The sequence below is a fragment of the Spodoptera frugiperda genome, chromosome 1 (assembly GCF_023101765.2).
Source record: "Spodoptera frugiperda isolate SF20-4 chromosome 1, AGI-APGP_CSIRO_Sfru_2.0, whole genome shotgun sequence".
Classification (NCBI taxonomy): domain Eukaryota; kingdom Metazoa; phylum Arthropoda; class Insecta; order Lepidoptera; family Noctuidae; genus Spodoptera; species Spodoptera frugiperda.
The window spans coordinates 13,845,468-13,868,475 of NC_064212.1; the positions used below are offsets into that span (position 1 = coordinate 13,845,468).

The following is a 23,008-nucleotide window of genomic DNA, read 5'->3' on the forward strand; positions in this document are numbered from 1 at the left end:
ATCAAAGTCGGTTTTGTAAACACGTACTTCCATAGATATGCTTTTCATACAATTTCTTGATGTAATGTGTAAAATAATTGTGTCCAGGCGGAGATCGAGAGGATATTCGAGTTGGCTCGCACGCTGCAGCTCGTGGTGCTGGACTGCGACACCATCAACCACCCCTCGCAACTGGCCAAGACTTCGCTGGCTCCCACCATCGTGTACCTGAAGATATCCAGTCCCAAGGTATTACCAGATCTTATAGTAATATAGTAACTAGACATTGCGAGTGCCTCTCTGTGGCTTTATTAGCATTTCTCAACACATTGAAAATGAATAAGATTGGCCCACAGTCATAATTTCAATGCTAAATTATAGTTAACTTTGGCCCTATAAAAAAAAAACAATCATGCAACTTGTAATATTGATGATGCTAGTTTTGTTAACTGTGCTAACACTCAAATCCAATCTAATATGTAAATAATAATTTCAAGGCAATCATCGACCTTTTGTGATATTGTTCATTTAGATACGTACAGTGACATTTTCAAGATGACAAAGTCTTTCGTTCTCATCATCTTAGTGATACCAATAATGGGCGTAGTTTTTTTATGGATTAGGGGCAAACGGCAAGACTGGTCACCTGATGGTAAGCGATCAGCGTAGTTTCTTGAATATGCCGTAAAATCAATAAATAATCATTTAAGAATTCTGATGTATTAATTATTTTAATTATAATTTCCAGGTGCTACAGCGACTGATAAAATCCCGTGGCAAGGGCCAGACGAAGAACCTGTCGGTGCAGATGGTGGCGGCGGAGAAGCTGGCGCAGTGTCCGCCAGACATGTTCGACGTCATCCTGGACGAGAACCAGCTCGAGGATGCTTGCGAACATATTGCTGAATATTTAGAGGTAACTCATTCATTATTTTGTTGGTTTTGAGATGGTAGACTGCTGAGGGCAAAATGTTTAGATGGTTAGCTAACAGTCAGTTGCAGGAACGATCATTAAATTTTTAAAGTGACTTTAAATATTAATGAAGCTTTAAAGTGTTGCACAAAGAAGTATTTCTATCTCATTTTAATGCCGGATTAACTTTAATTAAAGAAACGTCAAATCGGGACTTTAGCCTATTTTTTACGTTGCACAAAACGTCATTAGCGCTAAAGGAGCATTAAATTGACAGTTTGGGGTTATAATTTTTAATGCCTAGTCAAACATCCATTAAACTTGTTATTAAACTCTGAATTCTTTTGTAAATAGTGCTAGTAATATTTTTTTACTTTATTACAGTATTATTTATAATGTCCCTTTCAAGCCTATCATCTTTATTCGCTCCTTCCACGACGACGTCGTGTACCAGATAGGATAAATTTATTTGAAAAACATGACGGAGAAGAGTTTCGTGTGAGATACAGGATTTCTACAGCTTTACGCATTTGCGAGATACTCAATTTGATTATTATTATTGACTATTGATGGCCTCACATAGTTATTGATACTAGTGGTCGCCTAGTGGTCAAAATTCGACCATATACGATTTAATTTACAATACCACTTAACATACGTTCAAGGATAATTTTTATTTAATGAATTGCTATTCGTTTTGTAAAATTCAAATTAATATATTCCGGCGCATTATGAATAACCAACCTCTTCATTATATTAACCTCCTTCAATGAGAAACCTCTTTTCATTTCTTCTTCTTTTAATATCATCGCAATGTCTGTCAATTTGACGTTTTGTCAAATACGATAGGGGAAGGTGGGGGAATTAGGAACACTTAACTTAAAAGGCAAAAAAAAGTATTTTCTCTTAAAAAAGGAATCAACTTTTATTAAAACTTAAAAACATTATTTATCTGTCTGCTTATAACGGAAAAAAATATTTTTTCATTTCATGACACATATCACACACGTAACTTTTGCTGGTCTCTCTGGAAGTGCATTGCACATGTGCCCAAAGCTTTATCGTGGTCATGTGAATCTGATATTTGAACTGGTGGTGTCTGGTTCAGTCTGGCTGCATCAACGTCTCGCCTCATCTAAAAAAAAATGTATTGTAATAAAAATATAAAAACAAATTGTAAATATGAACGTTCCCAATTACCCGCCACCCACCGTTCCTAATTACCGGCAGTCGATAATTTGAATAAAAATGGTCGCGACCTTCGATAGCATTATAAGTGAATCCTATAACACGTAAAATTTTAAAACGGATTATCCATGAAATAAACTTACGAAATATGGTGTCATTGTACTCAAAAATATGACATTTGCATCTAATGTATGAAAACACAAAATTTATAACAAAAATGCAATAAAAACATTTTGACTCACCGTGTCAAGATGCGTGCATCCTCCAGTTCCCACTGTCGCTTGCGCACTTAGGGGCGGGGGAAGCATACCTCGAATAGCCGCGAGACGGGATACGGGGAGGGGAAGTGGAACTTATCAACGTGTTCCCAATTACCCGCCGTTCTCAATTACCCTACCTTCCCCTACTATGCATGGTAGTGTGTGTAATGTTTTATTTATTGATTTATTTATTTATTGATTATGAATGTACTTTATAAGCATTATTTATGAAAAATATTAGCGTTCTGCACTTCTCCTACACATAAACTATAAGTGTACCAAATTTTATGCTCCTACGTCCGCGCAATTTTCGTCATATAGATGTTTGTGATTCTTCGCTACTGGATCTACCGAAGATCAGCTTCCTGCCAAACATAGGCCTTCCTTAGGTATTTCCATATCATGCTCGGGGAATAGGTGTATTAATAGATGTATATACCTTGTTCTTTATAGAGACTGGGTAAATGCTAAAGAAGTGTTAACTATTAAGTAGTTATTTTTAAGAATAAATAAAACGACTTATCTTGTTTTAAATTAATTTATTTTATTATATATTTATTTTACTAAAATACCAAGCCACCTACGGGGGTAATTCGTACTTCCTCTGTGGGTGCAATATTATACCATTCTTTGGTTAATTCTTTGCTTAAAAAGTTAGTAAAAGGGCGATGCATACTGCCTGAACCAGCCTGTGTTGCATCAGATACCATGGTTAATGAATAATACTGAAAATTCTTTCTACAAAAGGAAAACTCGAGACGAGTCCAATTCTCAATTAATCACAACAATAACAAACACCTAGAAGCTACATTAAATCTTCTCTCTTACAAACGGTGTTACGATACCAATGAAAGATAATTCAACACCACATTAAAGCAATTGATAATATTTTTATCGTAAAAAAATAGGATTTTTCCTGATGACAGAAACGCTCATGATGACATTATTGACAACTAGGGCTGGTCAATGGTCATCTAGGATTTTATTCCCGCGAACCAAAAAGGTTGATACCTATTTTAAATCGGAACACATTAATTGAATCGGTTCAGGGAATTAGAAGAAAATTAGATATTTATACGTATTCCACTATTAAGACACTTCAAAATACATTTAATAGTAGTTAATTAAAATAACACATATACCTAATCTATTAAATATAGAGATATTTAATAAAATACAAAATATAGATATAGGTATTACGTAAAAAATGTGATTAGCTCTGGATTTTCCATTATAAAAAACTCATAACTAAGTCTTAGTTTACAAGTAACTAAGTAGTAACAAATGGTATTGTATTGATTTTTATAGTGTCTTTTAACTACATGAAATAAATCGAGTCACGATCGATAAATCGTCATTTTAAAAAATCGGTTTCTTTCGAAGCGGGATTCGCATCCTTCCATCCTTAATGACAATTTACATTCAATCAGTTCCACAGAGTATACAAATACTACGTAATCAGTTCATTCAAAATATGTGTTTTAACTTGCAACACTTTTTAATGTCTTCTTTAGTTAAAGTCCCATTAAAGGGACCCGCAACAGTTTTGTGCAACGTCTTTAAATTTAATGGAATATTAGCGATAATGACGGATTAACTAATGTCGATTTTAAAGACAGTTTTCTGCAACTGACTGTAAATCTTAGTAAAGTACTAATTTGGACTATATGTAATAGTTTTGTTTATAAATACTCGTACATAAGCTTCAAAATATAACTATGATATGTAAAGTCCATTGGCGATCTTGCACTGTATTAGCTAGAAGGATATTTATTATACCTAAGCTATAACAAAGATTCCAAGAAGGAATAAGATTCAGGCTGTGGACAATTGGTATATTGCTTAATTATTATTACTTAACATATTACTGAATTTATTTATGATTTACCGCACTTAATGTAGTAAGGAAATATTTTTAGTGTCCATATTCAGATATGTATGTCGTTGGAGTCGTCTTTCTAAAAGCAAGACTATAATAATAATGCACTGATCACTGTGTCTCCCCAGGCGTACTGGCGCGCGACCCACCCACCGGTGCACGAGGACACGGCGCCGGCGCGCGCCTCGCATCTACCGCGCGCGCATGCGCACCATGCACACGCCATGCCTGGTGAGGACACTACCACATACCTTACATACACACCACACACAACTTATTTACAATACATTACATAACATTAACACGTGACACACTGTTAGAGATAGGAATAAAGTGAATCTAAAATACTTCATAATTCTAGACAAAATGCAATACGGCAAACAGGACAATTTATGATGACATGATAAAAATTATGAGAATTGAACAAAGTCATCAAATCTTTTAACTTCTTGACTGACACATAACACACGTGGGTACTAAACGTGACAGTGACATCTAACACTTTATATTTTAAAGCTATTTGATAAATGTTCGATGTTATAACAATATTAATTATGGCTTAATTACTAGGTATTATCAATAATTAGGCGCCTGATCAAAAGCTCTGAGCAGCCATTAGTCTAGCTGCACATTTATTGGTACAGTCAACCAAATTATTTGGTATGCTGAAAAAAATAAACGTTGATTTATGTTATATACAAAGAATAATTTTGTTATGTTATACATTTTAGTAAAACAATATTAATATTTACTTGTCTCTGTACTAAATCAGTTTTTATTTTCTTACTTGTGTACCAAATAACTTAGCTGACTGTACCTCATACAAAATTATTGCAAGCAACTGGTTACCTATGTTGTTTTTAAATACGTTTGTGATAAAAATAATTATAAGTTCTGAATGAGTCCTGCTCATACATACAATCAAGATTACGAACCACCTTTACACCTTTTAAATAACCGACTACGCAATTGAAAATTTTACACAAATACACAAGAAATAAATCAAATTGTACACCATGTGAAATATAGTACTATATGTATAATATATTATGACCCCTGTGTAACCGTGTACTGCGATATTTTGAACCCCCTGCTAACACTGGAGGACACCGCGAGAGGTCCGACTCGTATTCCTACGAGAGGGAAAGAGGTAACTTATCACCAAATAATTATTCTTATTTATACTTTTTTGGTTTTATTTATTTCAAGGACCTTTACCTCCCAGTGTTTTTAAATTATAGGTACGTTTACCATACAAAAAAAATACACAACTTACTTTTAAACGACATTAAGCATCTCCATAGTGCTACATATCACTCCTGAAACATTTTTTACATTCGTCACGTCATATTATATATTTTAGTTTAGAAAATAGATGTATTCATATATTCATTACATGTTTGTCATTTTCTGTCTATCAATGTCTACTAATATCTAAGGTACAGTCATGGGCTTACTACAAAAATCGAATAGCAGTTTCTCAGTTATTGTCCTTGACTGTACCTCACCGTATTAGCGTTGTTTGTATACGACCGCATCCAAAATATACTCGAATATCAAGGTCATGGAAGTATTTATACCAAAATGAAGATGTGGTAGTATGCAAACTGCGTGAGACATAGATGTTGTAGTATGTAGTAGATGTGGTCCCCTCCCCGCAGTGGAGCCCGTCGACTGACCCTCCTGTTCATTTCAGTACAAGCGTCGGGGCAGGCCCACTAACAACCGAGCCGAAGACTAAATTCCAGGTGTTTATTGTCAGACGCACCGGCCCCCGTCCAGGTTGCATACAATTTCTAGCGGCCCCCATCCTTCTAACCGCTTGTCGCTTCAGGGTGATGCTTCATTAACCCCTCAGAACCCAACAGCTGCTTGAAGCTGCTGGATTCTGCCAGCTAACACGTAACAGCGGTTCAGAATGACGCTAACTGTGATGCGTTTTAATGAGTTTTGAATCGTAGGGCATTAAAATTACCTATATTTTGTTGATATCTCGAATAGCCGCACTTTACCAAAAATCAACATGTATACTTTGTCCATAATATGCGAACGTGTTTACGGCGATGATGATGCATTCGACTTGATACTACCTTACATAACTTCGTGACCCTAGCTGCACACATCTCATACCCTTCTTCTATCCCTTTCATTGCAACCCGTTTCGCCGTAACAAGTCCTCTCGATCGTCCGTCACGCACGAAGCAGATCGACTTTCATCAAGCAAGATACTTTCTCAAGGCGCAGAACGGTTTATCAGGCTTGTAGTCTGCAGCATCTCAAGTGAATTGTTCCACAGCGTCGCCGTCCCCCCTCCCCGCGGCCGCGACCGTAGTCATCCCGGTCCCGGGTAAAGTGCGAGTACATTCTGACGGGACCGTCATGCAGATGTCCCCCGGCCTAGTAACCTAGCAGTAAGTGTGGGTGCCCCTCTCCTCGCCCAGGAAGTCAGTCCTAAAGAGTCCTCGCCCAGTGTGATGTGTGTGCTCCAAGGACCCTGATCAATGCAAGGGCTGAATAGAACTCCAGGGCCGCGATTGTTCCGATTAGTTTTGAGTTTTTGTGTTCTTTGTTGAGTTTGTTAAAAGAGTGCGTGTTGATTTTGAAGGGTTTCATAGTTTTATTTTTCATAATGAACCATCTCAGACTAAGTACGTTTACAAGCATGTGTCACGGTCTGCAGGCGGCAGGTCCCGCGCGGCGCGGCCGGAGCGGCTGGAGGAGGACTACTACCCGCGCGGCGCCGAGCGGTACGAGCGCGGCTACCCGCGCGAGTACCACGACTACGGGCCCGAGTACACGCGCGAGCGCGCGCAGCCGGCGCACGCGGCCGCCGCGCACGACGCGTACGGCCACGACTACACGCGTGACTACGGCCGCGACGCTTACGCGAGGGAAGAATACGGGCGCGAGTACGCGCGTGACGAGCGGCGCCGCGACCGTGACCCACCGGACGACTACGGGCCGTCGCGCCGCGCGCTTAACGCTGTGTAACCGCGCCGCGCTGCGCCCCGCACCGTGCGCCTGCCGCGCCGCACTGCCGCGCTGTACCACCCTGCACTACTTGGCAGTAGTCAGTGCCACAGCGTGCCGCAGTGCCGCACGTTCTGCCGCACGGTGCAGGTCGCCGTGCCGCGTCTCGCCGCGCCGCCGCTTCTCGCGGCGATTGTATAAATTTTACATACTGAAGAGGGAGCTAAGTTTAGTACCGTTAGATATTATCCGTTTCCCATTTTTTGAACATACTCTGTAATTATATTGCATCGTCTGTACTTCATTGTTGCAATCATTTGTAAATAAAATACTTTATATCGATGATCGAAGTTTCTTTTTCTCGTCTACGTAAATGCACAGTTTTATCTTATTTGAAATACACAGAAACATGTATGTGTTTCAAACGTAATAAATTTAAAAAATCATCATATTTGTTCTGATGAACGAGGACTTCAGAAGATGGTACGAGGTATATTAGAAATTGTGACCCCTTATAGAAAAATGAATAAAATAAAACTTCAGTTTTCAAAAACATATCGCAGTTTATTAGACGTGTTTGAAGTAAATTCGATGATGTTCAACATGTCACTGGCGCCCGTCAGGCAGCCATATTAAATAAATTAAACATTAAAACGCGTAACAGTTGTTAAATAAATCTAATTCTTCATAATATTATCGCTCGCGTGCCTCTTTGGTGTCTACTAGCTAAATAATACATTAATTATATACATTCTCATAGAATTACATTTTAATAGTTGCAACATTTTACGGAGATTTTATACAAATATAAATTAAGAAATATCCAGAATATAGTTTGATTTTTCTAGCAAAAATAGTACCTACACCAGAGAGATTTGCTTTAGGTACATAAAACACTATTTTAGCTCTATTCCTCATACAAAAATATGGTTTTAATTTTTCACATTTAACGAACAATAATGTCCTCATTGCTAATAAAAATCGCATTTAAGCATTTTCTACATCACAAATATACAAAATATAGGCTCTGTCTACCATTTACTTTGAGTAGCGCCTTAAGTAATACAATGGCAAAAGCTATGACCATCTTAGTACTAGCAATTCACTTGTGACTTCTTGACAATATTCCTGTATTTATTTTGAAGTCATGTTAACTGGTCTGGACTATTCCAGATAACTCTGAATACTGACATCGTTCTGGATCTTTCTATGACTTATTAATAACTGCCTCATTAGGTTAATTACAAACATTATTGCAACAACTCTTTGGTTTCACACTCACTGAGAACCCTAGCTGATTGAAACTACTCGGAGATTCTAATAACAAAGCCGTAGTCCTAAAGGACGTTGGGCCATTTGTCAAATTCCACATCGATTCACTCCGTTCCATCAGAGAGGGCCCAAAGCTTACACCAAACACCTCAGCAATCCATAATCCGTATTTACACTTTACACAAAACTGTACGTTATTTACACTTCACAAGAGTCGCTTTCTCACTGTTCCATCCAGGTGCTTGCGGCCTTTGGCGCGGCACTTTAATCGTCTAAACCTGGCTAAGTACACGGCTAGTCAGATGTACAAATAGTCATTCTTGGTTTCCCTACAGTAGCTGATGCTGGGGAACTTGTAGACGGGGCTATATCTTCTCTTCTCGCCTTCAGCTTCGAGGGAGAGAGCTGATAATGCTCTGGAAGGTTCCTCGTCTTCGGAGGGGGTTTCTTCGGGAGGAGGTAGACTCCGGGGCGGTAAGGGAGGTGCTCTTGGATTCCTCCGTACCCTGAAGTGGCAGTCGCTGTCCACAGGCCAGGCGCGCTGCACCATCAGGGGAAGGTCATCAGGGTGTAACTTTCGCTCGTACTCCTGCGAGGGACTGACCTGAAATTACAAGTTATTTGGTTAAACAATTGTTCAAACTAAACTTACTATGTATTTGAAACAAAAGAGCTATAAGACTAGGAAGTAAGGTTAAACAACAATCGTACTGATATGCCTAGGTACTGAGCAGAATTTAAAATAAAGTTTATCATCTACTCGACATTGCTCACAGGTATTATAAAAAGTTCAGACGCTAACGGAAACATTTCTATTCCATCTCAAATAGAAAAGATACAAACCTCATAGAGCGAGAACCTCTCGACACCCTCATTGGAATCGTAGCAGTGCAGCAAAATGGCCAGGACCTCGTCTGCCGTGGTCCTCTCACTGGTCAGCAGGCACTTGTACTGCGAGGAGGACATCAGCGCTGAGTCGTAGATCTTGATCAAACCACCAGGACGCATCTGAAGCTGGAACCTGGAAATTATCACGTGAATGGTTAGATTACATCATGAGACAAATTCCCTAAAAATCTGGTCCTTTGAGGCGCATAATGGTTTTATTTAAACTCTTCAATAATTCTCTTGAAAACAGATTTGATTCGACTTTTTTTGCGTTTTTTCATAGTTGAAGCAAAACAAATATTTCATTAATGTTTTTGTAAAAATCTCAGTGCCGAGTAATTCAATGCAGATATATTGTCTATTTGTCCACAAAGCCTTGCTTGCGTATTGAATAGATCATTCTCACGGCTTGTTGTTCTCTGGCTTAACTAACGAGCAATATAAGATTTTCTCAGTGTCCAAGGCTATTCTAATGCTGGGGATAGCGTTACTTTATTTAATATTTGGTATTATTCTTATTAAAAAACCCTAAAACAAGAAAGTCATTGTAAAATTGAAGCAGTCGGGACCCATTCTAAACATTTAGTGAGGGCATATACTGCTAGCTTTCTAGACTGGGTCCCGACTGCTTCAATTTTACAATGACTTTCTTGTTTTAGGGTTTTTTCATTTTCATGTTATAAAGAAACGCAGTCGGGTTTTTTAGTTTTTTAAATTACCTTTTTTATTTCATTTTCTTTTATTTTTATTAGTTTTATAGTCTCTCTCACAGTAAATACGAATCAAACGACCCCTATCAAGCTGAAATCCATCGAGTCGTTCAGGCTAGAGAGTGAGCAATATTCGAATTTGGCGCCAAAAATCCGCCATTTTGTTTTTTTATTATTTTAATGTATCCAGTGTCACTCTCACAGTAAATACGAATCTAACGACACCTCTCAAGCCAAAATCCATCAAGCCGTTTAGGCTGCAGAGCGTGCCAAACAATTATACATACATACATACATACATACATACATACATACATACATACATACATTCGAAAAACATAACCCTCCTTCTGGCGCAGTCGGGTAAAAATCTAACTACTACGTCTTCTCTAATACACACCTTACAACAACAATGGCTTACGAAGCTCATAAAGTGTAATCAAAACTCCCATAAACCTAGTAATACATTTAAAACATATTGCTCTACCCGTGGGTAACGACCCATTTAATACTGAATAACAACTCAGAATGATCCGAGCGATCTACTTCTAACTGTCAACACACAGTAACACGATACATATGGTCAATAAAGAGCTAAGAGGACTCTTTTAAAAGTTTTTATAATTTTTATAGTCGCCATCTTTGGTGGACGAGAATAGCTCGTGCCGGAAGAAGGGACAAAAGTGGATCTTTTTCGGTCCGCCGGCCGGTGGTCCCGGCGCGTACTGAAGGGTTTTCTGTTGACCGATGGTTGGTTAAAAATAAAAGTTTCTCCTAACTGAAAGGGTTTTGCTGATTTTGTTTTGAGTATTGTTTATGTGGTTTGAAATAATATTGGTAAAGTAGATAACTCTCGATCATGTTCTACTCTGTATAAATTCAATAAATCAAACCATAACTGTCACTTCTTGAATATGGTAACTAGAAAACCTAAACTCACTTAAATAATAATTAATCAATCTAACACAACACTTACTTCGAATATCCCTTGGGATGGCACGCCTGAAGCGCTGCAGGTCTTGCATCATCATCTAAGACCAGCGTGGTCCTTAGTCCCGCGGCCCTCACTCTGACTTCCATGCTGAGGTAGAACAGCCTCGGGTCTCTGTGCCTCATGCGGAACTTGCCCAGGAGTGTGGAGACCACCTCCTGCGCCCGAGTGCCCCACGTCACCGACAGCGTTTTGTACTCAATGTCTGGCCTGAGGCAGCGTGCGTACACTTTTATTGTCGTCTGTGGACAAAAAGAAATAACATTTTTAATTAAGCTGCTTAAGTTTCGGAACAAAGGACCACGTTAAAGCTTGCAAACTGGTCAACAGTCAGTTACATTACATTTATTTACAAACAATGCCAATTTGGTATTGAGTATCTTTAGTATTTGTGACACCGGATGATTTCCACTGTTGAATGGCCTCCCTTGTGTAGGAAACAGGTGGATACTGCCACGGTTGGGTGACAGGGTGGGTATAGTGTCCATAATCTTGATTTTATTTAAAAAATATGGGGTTGTTATGACCTTCCGGTCTTCATTAATAGTTTTAACTTCAGATACAGGTTGTGGATAATTAACAAAATTGTCAACGGTTCCTCGTCCTTTGACTAGGCGGTTAAAAGAATCCAATTAACTCCAATATTTAAACACAGCAATAAGGAAATTATCATTTCAGAAAGAGGTTGGCAATGATAAAATTCAAATTTTAGGTCATAAGTACATGTAATTTCAACTGTTATTGATAAGCGCAAACATATCAAACTTCCGTTTTTAGGGAGTAATCGTTGGGAGCTACAGCCTTGTAATCTGAGTGCAAACAGGAGATTATACATGTAAAAATATTTCAGCAAACAGATAAATTTTAAACCCAACGATACAAGAGTTCGTGAGGAATTTTAGCCAAATAATATAATTGCTAATGTAATTTGACGCAAAATAAGTAAAAATTCAAGTGGAATTGTTTTCTTCAAGGTTTATGAGTTTCAGGTAACAAACCACAATGCACAATTAAGTCAGTACTCATACATATTTCGAGGAGTAGGTAGCAAGTTTTGCGAAAACAATAAGTTGTTTTGAACGTCTAAGTACGCGTCATTAGAAATATGTAAAGAAATAAGAAATACCGCAATATGATACTACGCTTAAGGGTGCTTTTAGGACCATACATTCTCCGTTTTAAGACTGACTGGTGAAAGGCTATTATTTTATTATTTGTATGAATCAGATGACGAAAGATGACTGATAAGTGGTCTAAAAGGTCATAACGTATGTAAAATCTAAAACTTCTAACACAGCAACGAATCCTTTTGGAAACCGCTAAACAAATCGCAGGTTCACAAACAAGATAGTCAAGTACAGTAACCAACGACCAATAATGTTATTATACTGTGTAACAGAATGCAAAGATTGCAGAATATCCAGTTCCCACGACAGTTGTTCACACCGCACAATAAGAACATATAACACAAAAATATAATGAACTGAAGCCACATCGCAATATTAAAATAATGGTGGATTTGTTGGAGATGACTCACGTGAATATTATGGGGGTGCAGCGCGAGACGCATGCGCGGGGCCGGAACGGGCGCGAACGCGGCCATGACACGTGCGTACGAGTCGACGCGCGGGCGATACTGAGCCTTGATCAGCCTTGCGTGGCTGCGTGGGTAAAGCTTTCGAGCTCTACAGGGGGTTGTATTGGATTGCAAGCATCTGTCGCTTACTTCCTCATTTTGTCGATAGGGACAAGAAATGTTGAGATTTATAATGATTCAGGATGTTCCTTGATGGGATGTAGGTACGGTGAGAATTTTTAAAAAGCTGTGTAAGTTTTTTGTATTTTTAGTTAAGATTTTTTATCAATAGCTTAATTTATTATTTTTTGTTCTAATTAAACCTTTTTTATCATTTTTTCATTTCAACTTTAAGCGAAATTTTAATTGATGTGTTTCACACATCTTTTTTTAGGAGTATTGATTAAACATCTTACCAATAACGTTATCCAAATTAAATTAATTATCAGTTTTCATTAAACATTTTTAAAACAATGCCTAGTTTAAAACATAGCACTTGCAACAAGACCTGACTTGGCGCCGGAAGCTCCCAGCCCCCACACAAAGGGTAAGTCGACACCTGTCCTGTCACGGAAACCGAACCTACTCCCGATCGATTGTACCCACAACTTGGAAACACCGTGTGAATGTTCGAACACAATTTGCAAGTGGCCAGGTGGTTCAAGGACCCGAAAATTTATCGTGGGAGAGTTTGGAATATAATTTATGAGCTCTTGAAGGTCGTCTCATAAGAATCACTTGTTATTGAAATGTATTATTCGTGTTAATTAATATTTTTTCTGACTCCAATAAAGGGTTAGTGACCTCAAAGGGAAAATTCCTCGCAAAAAAATTATCCATAAAACAAACATACCTTCATATCGTACTGGAACTAAACAAAAATCCGGACGGCTATTGTTCTAATATCACGTCCTAGGTTCCGAGTATCCGCAAAATTTGCATACAATGCCATTGAGACGTCATATTAAATTAACAACTTGATATACTGAAAGCTTGATTATTCCGAGCGGGAAGAAAGCACCGGTAAAAGTGGTCATCTTTCGTCGGCAGCCACTGAACTTGAACTGGTGACTCGACGAAGGAAACGCAAAAACTGTCACCGGACGGCACAGGAATGCGGTACTAGCAACCAAACCTGACCAGGCTAAGCGTGTCCGCGGTCTTACACGAAACTAAGTACGCCCTTACGAAATGAAAGGTGAGCAAGACTTGCAACGGCACTGTAAGTGTCAAGCTAAGTTGGCGCGCAACAGGTTAGAAAATGCGGTGATAAAAAAGTTTTATACCACGGATTAGACATCCTTGTTACAAGGCTATTGGTTATGGCCATTTGTTAGTGCATGCTTGAATTTTAACGAGCTACACAACTTGTTCTTTCCAATCTCCTGTTCCGTTGTCAACACGAGAAAATGTCAAAACATCCGCTTTATTTTTCTTTCTTTGTTTTTTCAGTCACTCCGAGCTTTAAGGAGTTAAGATTTGATTCTTATTTTAATTGCACTGATTTTGAGTAGATATATTATGAATCTGGTCTACTGTACTGTCCCAAACATTACAAGCGCATCCAAAAAACATTTTAAGGCAAGACACTTATTTCAACATCTCCTAAAACGTTTATTTCTGTAACTCTCGCAACAATCATCAAAGAGCGGCCATTACATAAGAATAAGTCCCAAAAGACCGATAATGGTCCTTTACCTCAAATTGCTTATAATGTGACCACATTGTCCGCAGCGTTAACTCTCGCGCACAGTGGACCGCGCACGCGCATGCGTAATACGCGGTACTATAGCATTGTTAACGTAGTGTGTAACTGTGAAGATAGATGGCGTTACATGTCTGTTTGTTTATTAAGATTGACATTTTGATGGATGAGCATCCCAATAGTAATTGATAATGATTGACGTAGGTAAATTAAATTGTTGCATGATAACTATCCGTTATTTAGATTTATTTTAGAAACTGTCCTTACAGATGTAAATGTAGTTATCGAAAACACAAAAATATTTTTAGTAAACCCTTGATAACTAGCATAACGATGTTGATTTAAAACAAACTCGTGTCGCTAACGAAACAGTTTGTTCTGCCCACACGCAGGTCTTATAAGACGCGGGTTAACACCTGCAGTACTGGTAGGCGTTTATTACATCCAGTGTTGTAATGGGCGGCTTTATTGAAGGTAGCTATTAGATTCCAGACACGAACACGCACCTTTAACACTAAATTAGATAGAGAGCTGCTTCAAAGTATAAATAGATATCATTTGATGCCATAAACATTATAAAACATTTATGAAATAATCGAACATCTTAACAAGAAGAGATCTTAACGACATTGTTATTTTCGAAAAGCCAATTAAAATAATCCTACTACAGCAAAATCACTACATGGTATTAAAATAAGTCGTTCGTTTTCTCTGTCCCTATGTCCCTTTGTATGCTTAAATCCTAATCGGTTTTTTAATAGGTAGAGTGATTCAAGAGGATTTATATGTATAATACGTGCATAATATATCACCATTTCACCCATGCGAAGCTAGAGCAGGTCGCTAGTATCTTATAAATACAATAATCCACATTGTTGTAACCCAGCTAAGAGTACACTTCGGTCCACATTTTCGATACAATAACGGTACAAAATTGAGCGAGTACCCTCGGGCCACGATAAATATAATGTAATTTCAACTAGACCAACAACAAGCGTTGCAAACAGGATCATACTCAGTACCGTTAAGAGTAATTCGGTAGACGTAATCGCACGTAAGATCATTACAAAAGTGACGTAATACTAGTTTTTATGTATCGGAATGCGATTAACTGTTTGGAATTCGAAAAAAGCTTCAGTATAAGAACTTTGCGGTTAATTTGGCCACACCAACGGTAGAATCTGTGAATTTCTTCACGTTATTGTATCTATTTTACAAGGAACGCTATTTTACGTCAATTGCTGACCACCCAAAACAAAGTTCATTGGCATCAATTAAGTATCTCTTGTTTCCAACCCACCCCATGAGTTGTACTCACAAATATTACGGGACAAATTGATGAGACTACAGTGGTAAGTGAGCAAACATCCGTCCGAAGCGTACGAGTCGGGAGCAACTGGACGCCGCACGCGCCACGGTCCCCTGTCTAGAATAATGTACACAGAGGGCTCAGTTCACAGTTTATTTTACTATTTCAAAAAAAAAAAAAAACAGTGAAAATGTACCCTTATTCACTAGCATCTTGTAAATAAGGCACTACCCAATGTTGTCACTACATAATGAACTAGTTCTCTTTTTTAGCGCTAACTTATGTATGACAAGTTATTATACTCACTGAATAAAGCTTTAAAATGAAATATAAATTTTCAATTGCTTCTGAATAAACGATTTCTTTTCTTCTCAATACATTTTTTCTCAAATTTAATCTCAACTAACGCAAGTGATCTGAAATTCCTATTTTACATTGCATAAAATAGATAAGTAGGTAAGCGCCGTCGGAAAATAAAAAACCCGCTGACTTACTAAACTAAATAAAATATTAGAGAAACAAAATATTCTGAGTAATACTTTTATGAAACTACTTACAATAAAAATATCAAAGGGTTTCCCATGGATGTCGTTTAGCAATTTCGTCAGCAAATTATGCGCGTTTAAATATTTCTGACAGTCTAATGGAGAAAAGTGGGCAAAATGTCTTCCTGTCCGTTATTCTGTCTGTGTGATCGTAAACTAGCCGGATGGCGGGCGGCAGTGGCGACTGAATTTCATTGAAAACATCATAGTGGCATGCATTATGAAGTCGGACGTAGAGGCCAAGAAATAAGCGGAGAAATTATCCTGTAACTTGGCGTCAGAAATGTAATATACATATAAAATAACTTTATACTGCCAAATAATTACTAGACAATTACGGTCAATGTTTGTAATTTTTGGTCCTTTGATCCCCAAAAAGTTTGAAGTCGACACTAAGTTTTTGGTCCTTCGGTACAAAAAACTCAAAAACAACAGTAACTATTACCATTCACTAACCAACATTTCCTATAAATCATCTCAAAGCTCACGAAAACAATACTTGTATTATTATCTCTGACAAGATTAAACCACAAACAAAAACGTTTCTCCAGCTTCCCTATAACGCCGATCTCGTGTCGTTTGCTACAGGACGCCGCTAAATTGGGCCGAATGAGGTGTGACGTTTACAGCAGGAAATTAGGAAATGGGAAGCACGGCCGATCGTGACGGTTTTTGTCCGGCCCGGTTATAGAAAAGTACGGCGAGCGCGTGTATCCGCCGTGCCGGACCGATTCTTACCCAATTACGACATACAGATTACTACCATTTGAGGATTACCAGTGCTAGTGATTGATGTGGTTAGGGTGATGTGTGTAATGTTTAATGGTTTTTAAATTGATTACTAGCTTAACATTATTGGTATTAAGAACGCAGTGTAATGAAATTAAGAACAATCGCATAGCTACAAACCAGCATTTTAAAATTGCAACGTCTGCAGTATTCATGTTCGGAATTCGCACCAATTTAAACATGCATTTCTTATAAAAAGATAAACTTAGATATCCATAAATCCTTAAAGTAACTACAACCATTGCTTAGATATATTTTTTGTTCTAATAATAATAACTTTATACCAATCCAATATTACTTAAGATGGCGTTTCAAAGTATCTGATATAGTGTGGATGGAAGTTCTTAGTTCAAATAATGATAACAGTGCATTGACAAGTTAATGGCCCATCTCACGGGTTGCGCCTACGCATGCCATAGTTAACCTACTTCTTGCAATTGAAAGAAAAACACGCAACGCAGATGCAATCTTGTTTGATTTCCAGGTCTATTGAATTATAAAATTGTGGGATTTTTATGTTCTGTTATTCTTGGAAGAGCACATAATTTATAGGAGAAACTATAAGAATTTCTTTGTAAACTTTTCCAATTCCTACTACCTAAATTATACTTAAACTATGTCGCAAGATACCAACTTCAGCCACACCACACAGTTATAATAGGCGCCACAAATATCCTCCTATTCTTAAATTACTGTATCATAATTATTGTATTATTATATAGAAGCCGCAAAATTATAGAAAAAAATGGCTCACCACCGTCGGCCTAACGCAGGAAAATTACCGAGGTCGTTACAATTATAACAATAAACGGTAAAAATTACCGGAAAATGGCACCGGACAGGAACTCGGCAATTATTGCGTACCAACAATTATGTTGTTATTAGTTCGCGTGCTCTATGAGAAAGTATTCCATTCATTTCTACTACTTTTTGTCTACCTATTTGTTAAAATGATATTATATGATCACTTATATCTCTAGTCCATCGTAATACCGTGGATTCATATCAGAACGTATACAAGTTTCGCACAAAGATTATATAATCTACCAAAATGAAGGTTACTGTGTAAAAATTCTTAGAAATTCTGCAAGAAATTGCCATAAAATACGTGATACACGACTTTGACTAGGCCCGACATCTAGTACTATATCTCTAACAAAAAATATTTCCTGTTTTATCAACGAAACATTGTATAGTAGCATACAATCTTAAGTGTCATCATTCGACATTTGACCTCCACTACTTTTTCTATCTACATCTTTACTATTACACCTAAATAGACAAATACCAACTCTATTCCTTTGTAATAAAGACTTTTTAAGCTGCACATTGAAAGTGGTGCAATCATTAGTGCATCAAGAAAATGCTCGTGATCCAAACGTAATGCGATTTGACATGCTCTCGAAGACTCGAATCTTAATCCGTGGTAATCTTTTTAATCCTATTAAGCCTACTTTAAACGATAGAAGGAGTCAATCAATTATAAAGAGGAGATGTTCTGAAACTTTTTATTTTTGGTCTTTAAACATATATTCTAAGAAAAGTAATTAAAAAGATTAGACCTTAATCAAAATCACAATCATTTTAGAATATCTGTTATCAGCCAAACGAATTTATACTCAGTGACCTATAAACCAACGTTCTAATTTGTTTAACCATCAAAACAATTTAATTGATGAACCAGTCGAATGCGCGAAAAGCATTGCCCTGTTTCCAGAGCACGGATAAAACAATCATGTATTACAAAACTCTCGACAAGTGGATCATAAAACAATTGAATAAAAATATATTTAGCCCTCTCACGAAATAAGAGATCACTTGAGACCTGACCTATTCTAATGCTTCACTCAAAATGAGGACAGAAGGACCATGTTGTTCTAACTATAGCTTAACGTAGGGTAGGGACAGAATTTACTTATTAAATCCTGAATGCATTAGTATTGCCACTGTAAGCTTACATTATTTGCTCAGTAAAGGAAAGGATCTCCTCCTCACATCCATTGGGGCTGAATAATTTAAGTGGCAAAAACAAATTTATTGCTATAGCTTAGATACGAAGAAAGACGATAGCGTAAATTTTGTTTCCCAAATTGTTCTTTTATCTCGTTTCCCTGAAACTGGTCCTTCTGCCCTTGTTCTTTAGATTTATTTCTATTTAAGTTTTATAGCTCATCAGTCACATATGACTGACAACTGGAACAACACTGAGGTGTTAGCCCACCGGCGGGAGATGCGTTCTCCTAAATGTCGTAAACCAGCTCGTTTGATGATAAGTGCTCCCGTAATAAGAAGAACATATGGGAGTTACTAAGAGCCGACTTATGTAAGGAGCTTAAATAGATACGAGAACCCTTAAATATTGAAAGATGTGTTTTACGGTGAGGGGTAGCTTTCAATCAATAACAGAACTATCGAGTGCATTGCTTCGATTCGATTGGAGGGAAAGTAAAGCGTTGTCAAGCTCTAAAAACGAATGCTATTTATAATTATGTTATCTATGGCGAGTTATAGTGAGCGTCTATGTATTTTTACAATAACACACGACTGTTTAGTTAAGCTCTCATTTAGTTACGTTACAGTAATCTTACCATTTGAACGTCTAAAATAAAATAACATTAATTATCGTAACCCTTTTCGAAAACAACAAAATCATTAAAAGTCAACCTGCATATAAACTATAGACGATAAACATCATTATGAACAAATACATTGTCACTCCTCCATCCAGGATGTCACTACAACAAACATATCATTACACAGTAGTCATCTGTCCTCTATCTTACTTTAAAAACTCAAACAGAACAATAATTACTAGTAAACAAAGCCTTCATTACCTTCAGCTGTGTCTGGCTCACCTGCGCATGCGTATCAGACACCATTATTACACACCATATGCTGACAGCCCTTTAAAAACCACAGGAGCTTTGAGAGCAAAAAGTGTGTCCTTAAAGCAAGGGTTGGCAGAGCAGCAAAGATTTGTAGGCAAGTCACAAAGTTTATTTTTACGATTAAATAGCTTTCATCTTAAGTATTATATAGTAAACGATGATTTTTGATACATAATCTACGAAAACATAAGATCTACAGACAGCTTTTTATGAACGATGCATATTTTCATATGAAATTTGCAAAAGTCTAATAGTATCTACAAGAAACAACAATTCCAAGATGTAAACTCAATATAACCTTTCAAAAACAATCTTCATAAGACACAACAAGTCAAAGTAACAAAAATTGAAAGCTCAACCCTACTCACATGATAAAGACAACCGCTTAAGATGGTAGCACAAAAAACACGTAGCCTGGCATGCACGCGCGCACCGCACGTGCGACGGGCCAGGTGCGCAGGAAGCTGAGCTCAATCACTACCATCTCACGGCTTCTGTAGGAAACCATTCTACATACAAGGGGACTTATGGAAACTTGTTCACTAAAAAATATGCTTCTTAGTCCCTCTAAACTCTATCTATTACGACTTTTATAATTTGTGCAATAGTTATTATATAGATATAATTAATGGCGAACGAATGCCGAAAACTGTTAAAAATTAGTCGCAATTCCAGAAAATAACTGTTGCTACAGCACAACTTCTTCAGCATTAAAAAACATTCTCATGACATCAGCGACTGAATGGTAATCAAACGGTAACCTGTCAAGTGTTGGGAATTGGGATGTCTCGATCCATAGAATTCAGCTTCACACTGATCACTTTTTACTAGATTAAATTGTATTTAGACCACTATACCGTTCTATTTTTTACTCATAAAGTTCAATGATTTTATAGAAAAAACATATCGCGATCATCGCCCTACTTAGGTAAGCATTTGGTGAAAAACTTAATAATTTTTCGTACAAGTCCAAAAATTCCGACAGTAATTATACCTTTTTGTGCAAAATGTTCATTCATTCAATGCTCAGACATGATAGTAAAAAGAAGTAAGAAGACTGTTTGAACTAGTTGCCCAAAGAATATGGAGAAAAACTGAATAAAAGTGTCAATCTATTGGATGAGTAAGAAATAAAATATGTCAAATTAAGCTCTATTTCAAAACTTTCAAGAAAGTGTACCTGAGGACGACATCAGATACATTTCATGATATTTCAAAATCGTTTTCATAGATACAAGTTTGTAATTACGAAAGATTGTTATCTGGTTAAACAATTACTGCTAAGTGTATTGCCATGCATTGGACATTGTATCTGCTTACGAAATAATGATCATACAATTTATAGCCTCTGCACTTGAGCTGGAAGCGTGTAGCTCATTTATTTATATTGGCATTATTGGCCGTTTGAGTTCGCCTTTACGATTGTAAACTGTAATTGAATACCCATTTGATTCAACTGTCACATCAGAAAGCAATTGCCAATGATGAAAGATGGATATTCAAAGGGTATTGTCGTTGACTTTACAAGCTCGTACAAAAGGACCAACACAGATAATTTGTATCGTTAATGTTTCTTCTCAGTATATCTATGTATTTCATTAAGAAGCGATGATAATGAAGTCATTACCCATTTTAATACCTTCCTACTTTTATTTTTAATGATCCCTAATACTGAGAATATTTGTCGTCATTAACGTTTTAGTATGATTCAGTGGCATTACAAATTAGATTGGGCGTAGTTCCATCTAGTCATAATTATAAAACGGATTCACGAAAATAATTTACTTAGAAAAAAGATGAAAGCGTTAGAAAAACTGTGACGTGGTTACAAGCAGAGGCAGAATGTAAATGACGCGTGCCATCTTAAGATGTTCACTTGAAACTTTTTCTACCAGCGTTTTTATTTGGTACAGATAACAGACAGTTTTAGAGATAGGTAAGCCACTTGAGTATCAATATTGAAACTATTACAAAAATAGAGGAGGCCATTGTTTTGTCGTATGAAATGTAAATATTTTATGAAGTCTATTAGACGTATCTAAAAATATTAGTAATCAAGTCCATTAAAAGATACGTTTGTCTTTTTGCTGGACCTTGATGTCTTATTGATCCAGTTGCAATTAAAGATTTGGATTTAACTTAAGTAAATATTACCAATGATCCGTGGCTTACTGTTTCTTAGGGATTTCATCAATTACTTACCAATAGACCAGTAAAAAAGCCTTTAGATTCCATATTCTGAATTCTCGTTTCTGAACAATTACGACAGCTCTGTTTAGCGATTGGTCGCAGAACACTTACGCAATTAACTAAATACGGAGACATTTGAGTCGTACGGCAACAATCCTTTGAAAGCGCGACTAATTGCAAATAAACATGTTTCGGCCGCCGACTTGCGACCGCTTGTTTGCAATTTGCACTGTGTAAATTGGTAGTTGACTTAACGACGGTTTAAATACATCATTAGGTCATGGTATGTCTAGTAAAGATTGATAGGGAGACAAGATGACAAGGGAACTAAAGACCAAATCTTTTGGTCCTTCGAGTCCACTAGTTTTGCTACAAAAGGAAAATTAAAATACAATGTATCTTGCTGTGTTATATGAAGAAATCAAAGATGCAAAGCTCCAGCTAAGCTCAGGAATGAACTCTTACTAAATACATACGTCTGTACAAAATATACAGAAGTTCGTATTGTTTGTTCAATAACTTGACAGATGTGCGCTAATTGACGCATACGCAAATAAACACTGAGATCGGCTCAAGCGCAACATTGTACAAGTTTCAGTACAAACTAGTGATGGGACACATTCACTCACATCAATTTATTTTCAGAATAAATCGAATAACTCTTTGTTCAAATAAAAATAAATAAGTAGATATTTATGTGGGTGTGAGTGGTACAAATCTGTCAACTCCTTATTCATTTAAGTAACGATTTAGAAGTGACTGACTCGACCTTGGAGGCTTGAGTTAGCAATAATGACAATTAATCATTAAATTACTTGCATTCATATCTGTTACAAACGTAACGAATGACCATTTAAAAGATACCTAGAGCTTAACAAAAAGTTACACCTACATGTTTTAGCTTTAATAGGTATTATAAATCGTTATTTTGTAGGTTGTACTGGCTTGTAAGCTAT

The 23,008-nt window shown here is 37.2% G+C and overlaps 2 protein-coding genes across 23 annotated transcripts in view; one reads left to right on the forward strand and one right to left on the reverse strand.

The window, feature by feature from the left end:
- The window catches only part of LOC118273212 (voltage-dependent L-type calcium channel subunit beta-2), a 161,864-nt gene extending 154,332 nt beyond the window's left edge, over positions 1 to 7,532 (forward strand). For 16 of the 22 annotated variants that reach the window (XM_050702221.1, XM_050702434.1, XM_050702485.1 and 13 more), the window contains 5 exons: positions 88 to 228; positions 728 to 895; positions 4,348 to 4,448; positions 5,302 to 5,369; positions 6,900 to 7,532. In XM_050702221.1, the coding sequence (XP_050558178.1) occupies positions 88 to 228; positions 728 to 895; positions 4,348 to 4,448; positions 5,302 to 5,369; positions 6,900 to 7,210 (789 nt within the window). In that variant the 3' untranslated portion in view covers positions 7,211 to 7,532. Of the gene's footprint in view, positions 1 to 87; positions 229 to 727; positions 896 to 4,347; positions 4,451 to 5,301; positions 5,370 to 6,899 lie in introns of all 22 variants that reach the window. The other 6 variants (XM_050702396.1, XM_050702602.1, XM_035590061.2 and 3 more) reach the window with 1 other exon arrangement.
- Positions 7,533 to 7,732: 200 nt separating this feature from the next.
- Positions 7,733 to 23,008, reverse strand: part of LOC118273435 (uncharacterized) — a 58,698-nt gene continuing 43,422 nt past the window's right edge. Inside the window, exons 3-5 of the mRNA XM_035590408.2 lie at positions 11,036 to 11,292; positions 9,305 to 9,482; positions 7,733 to 9,065 (exon numbers count right to left, since the gene is read on the reverse strand). Of these exons, the coding sequence (XP_035446301.1) occupies positions 8,760 to 9,065; positions 9,305 to 9,482; positions 11,036 to 11,292 (741 nt within the window). The 3' untranslated portion in view covers positions 7,733 to 8,759. The remainder of the gene's footprint in view (positions 9,066 to 9,304; positions 9,483 to 11,035; positions 11,293 to 23,008) is intronic.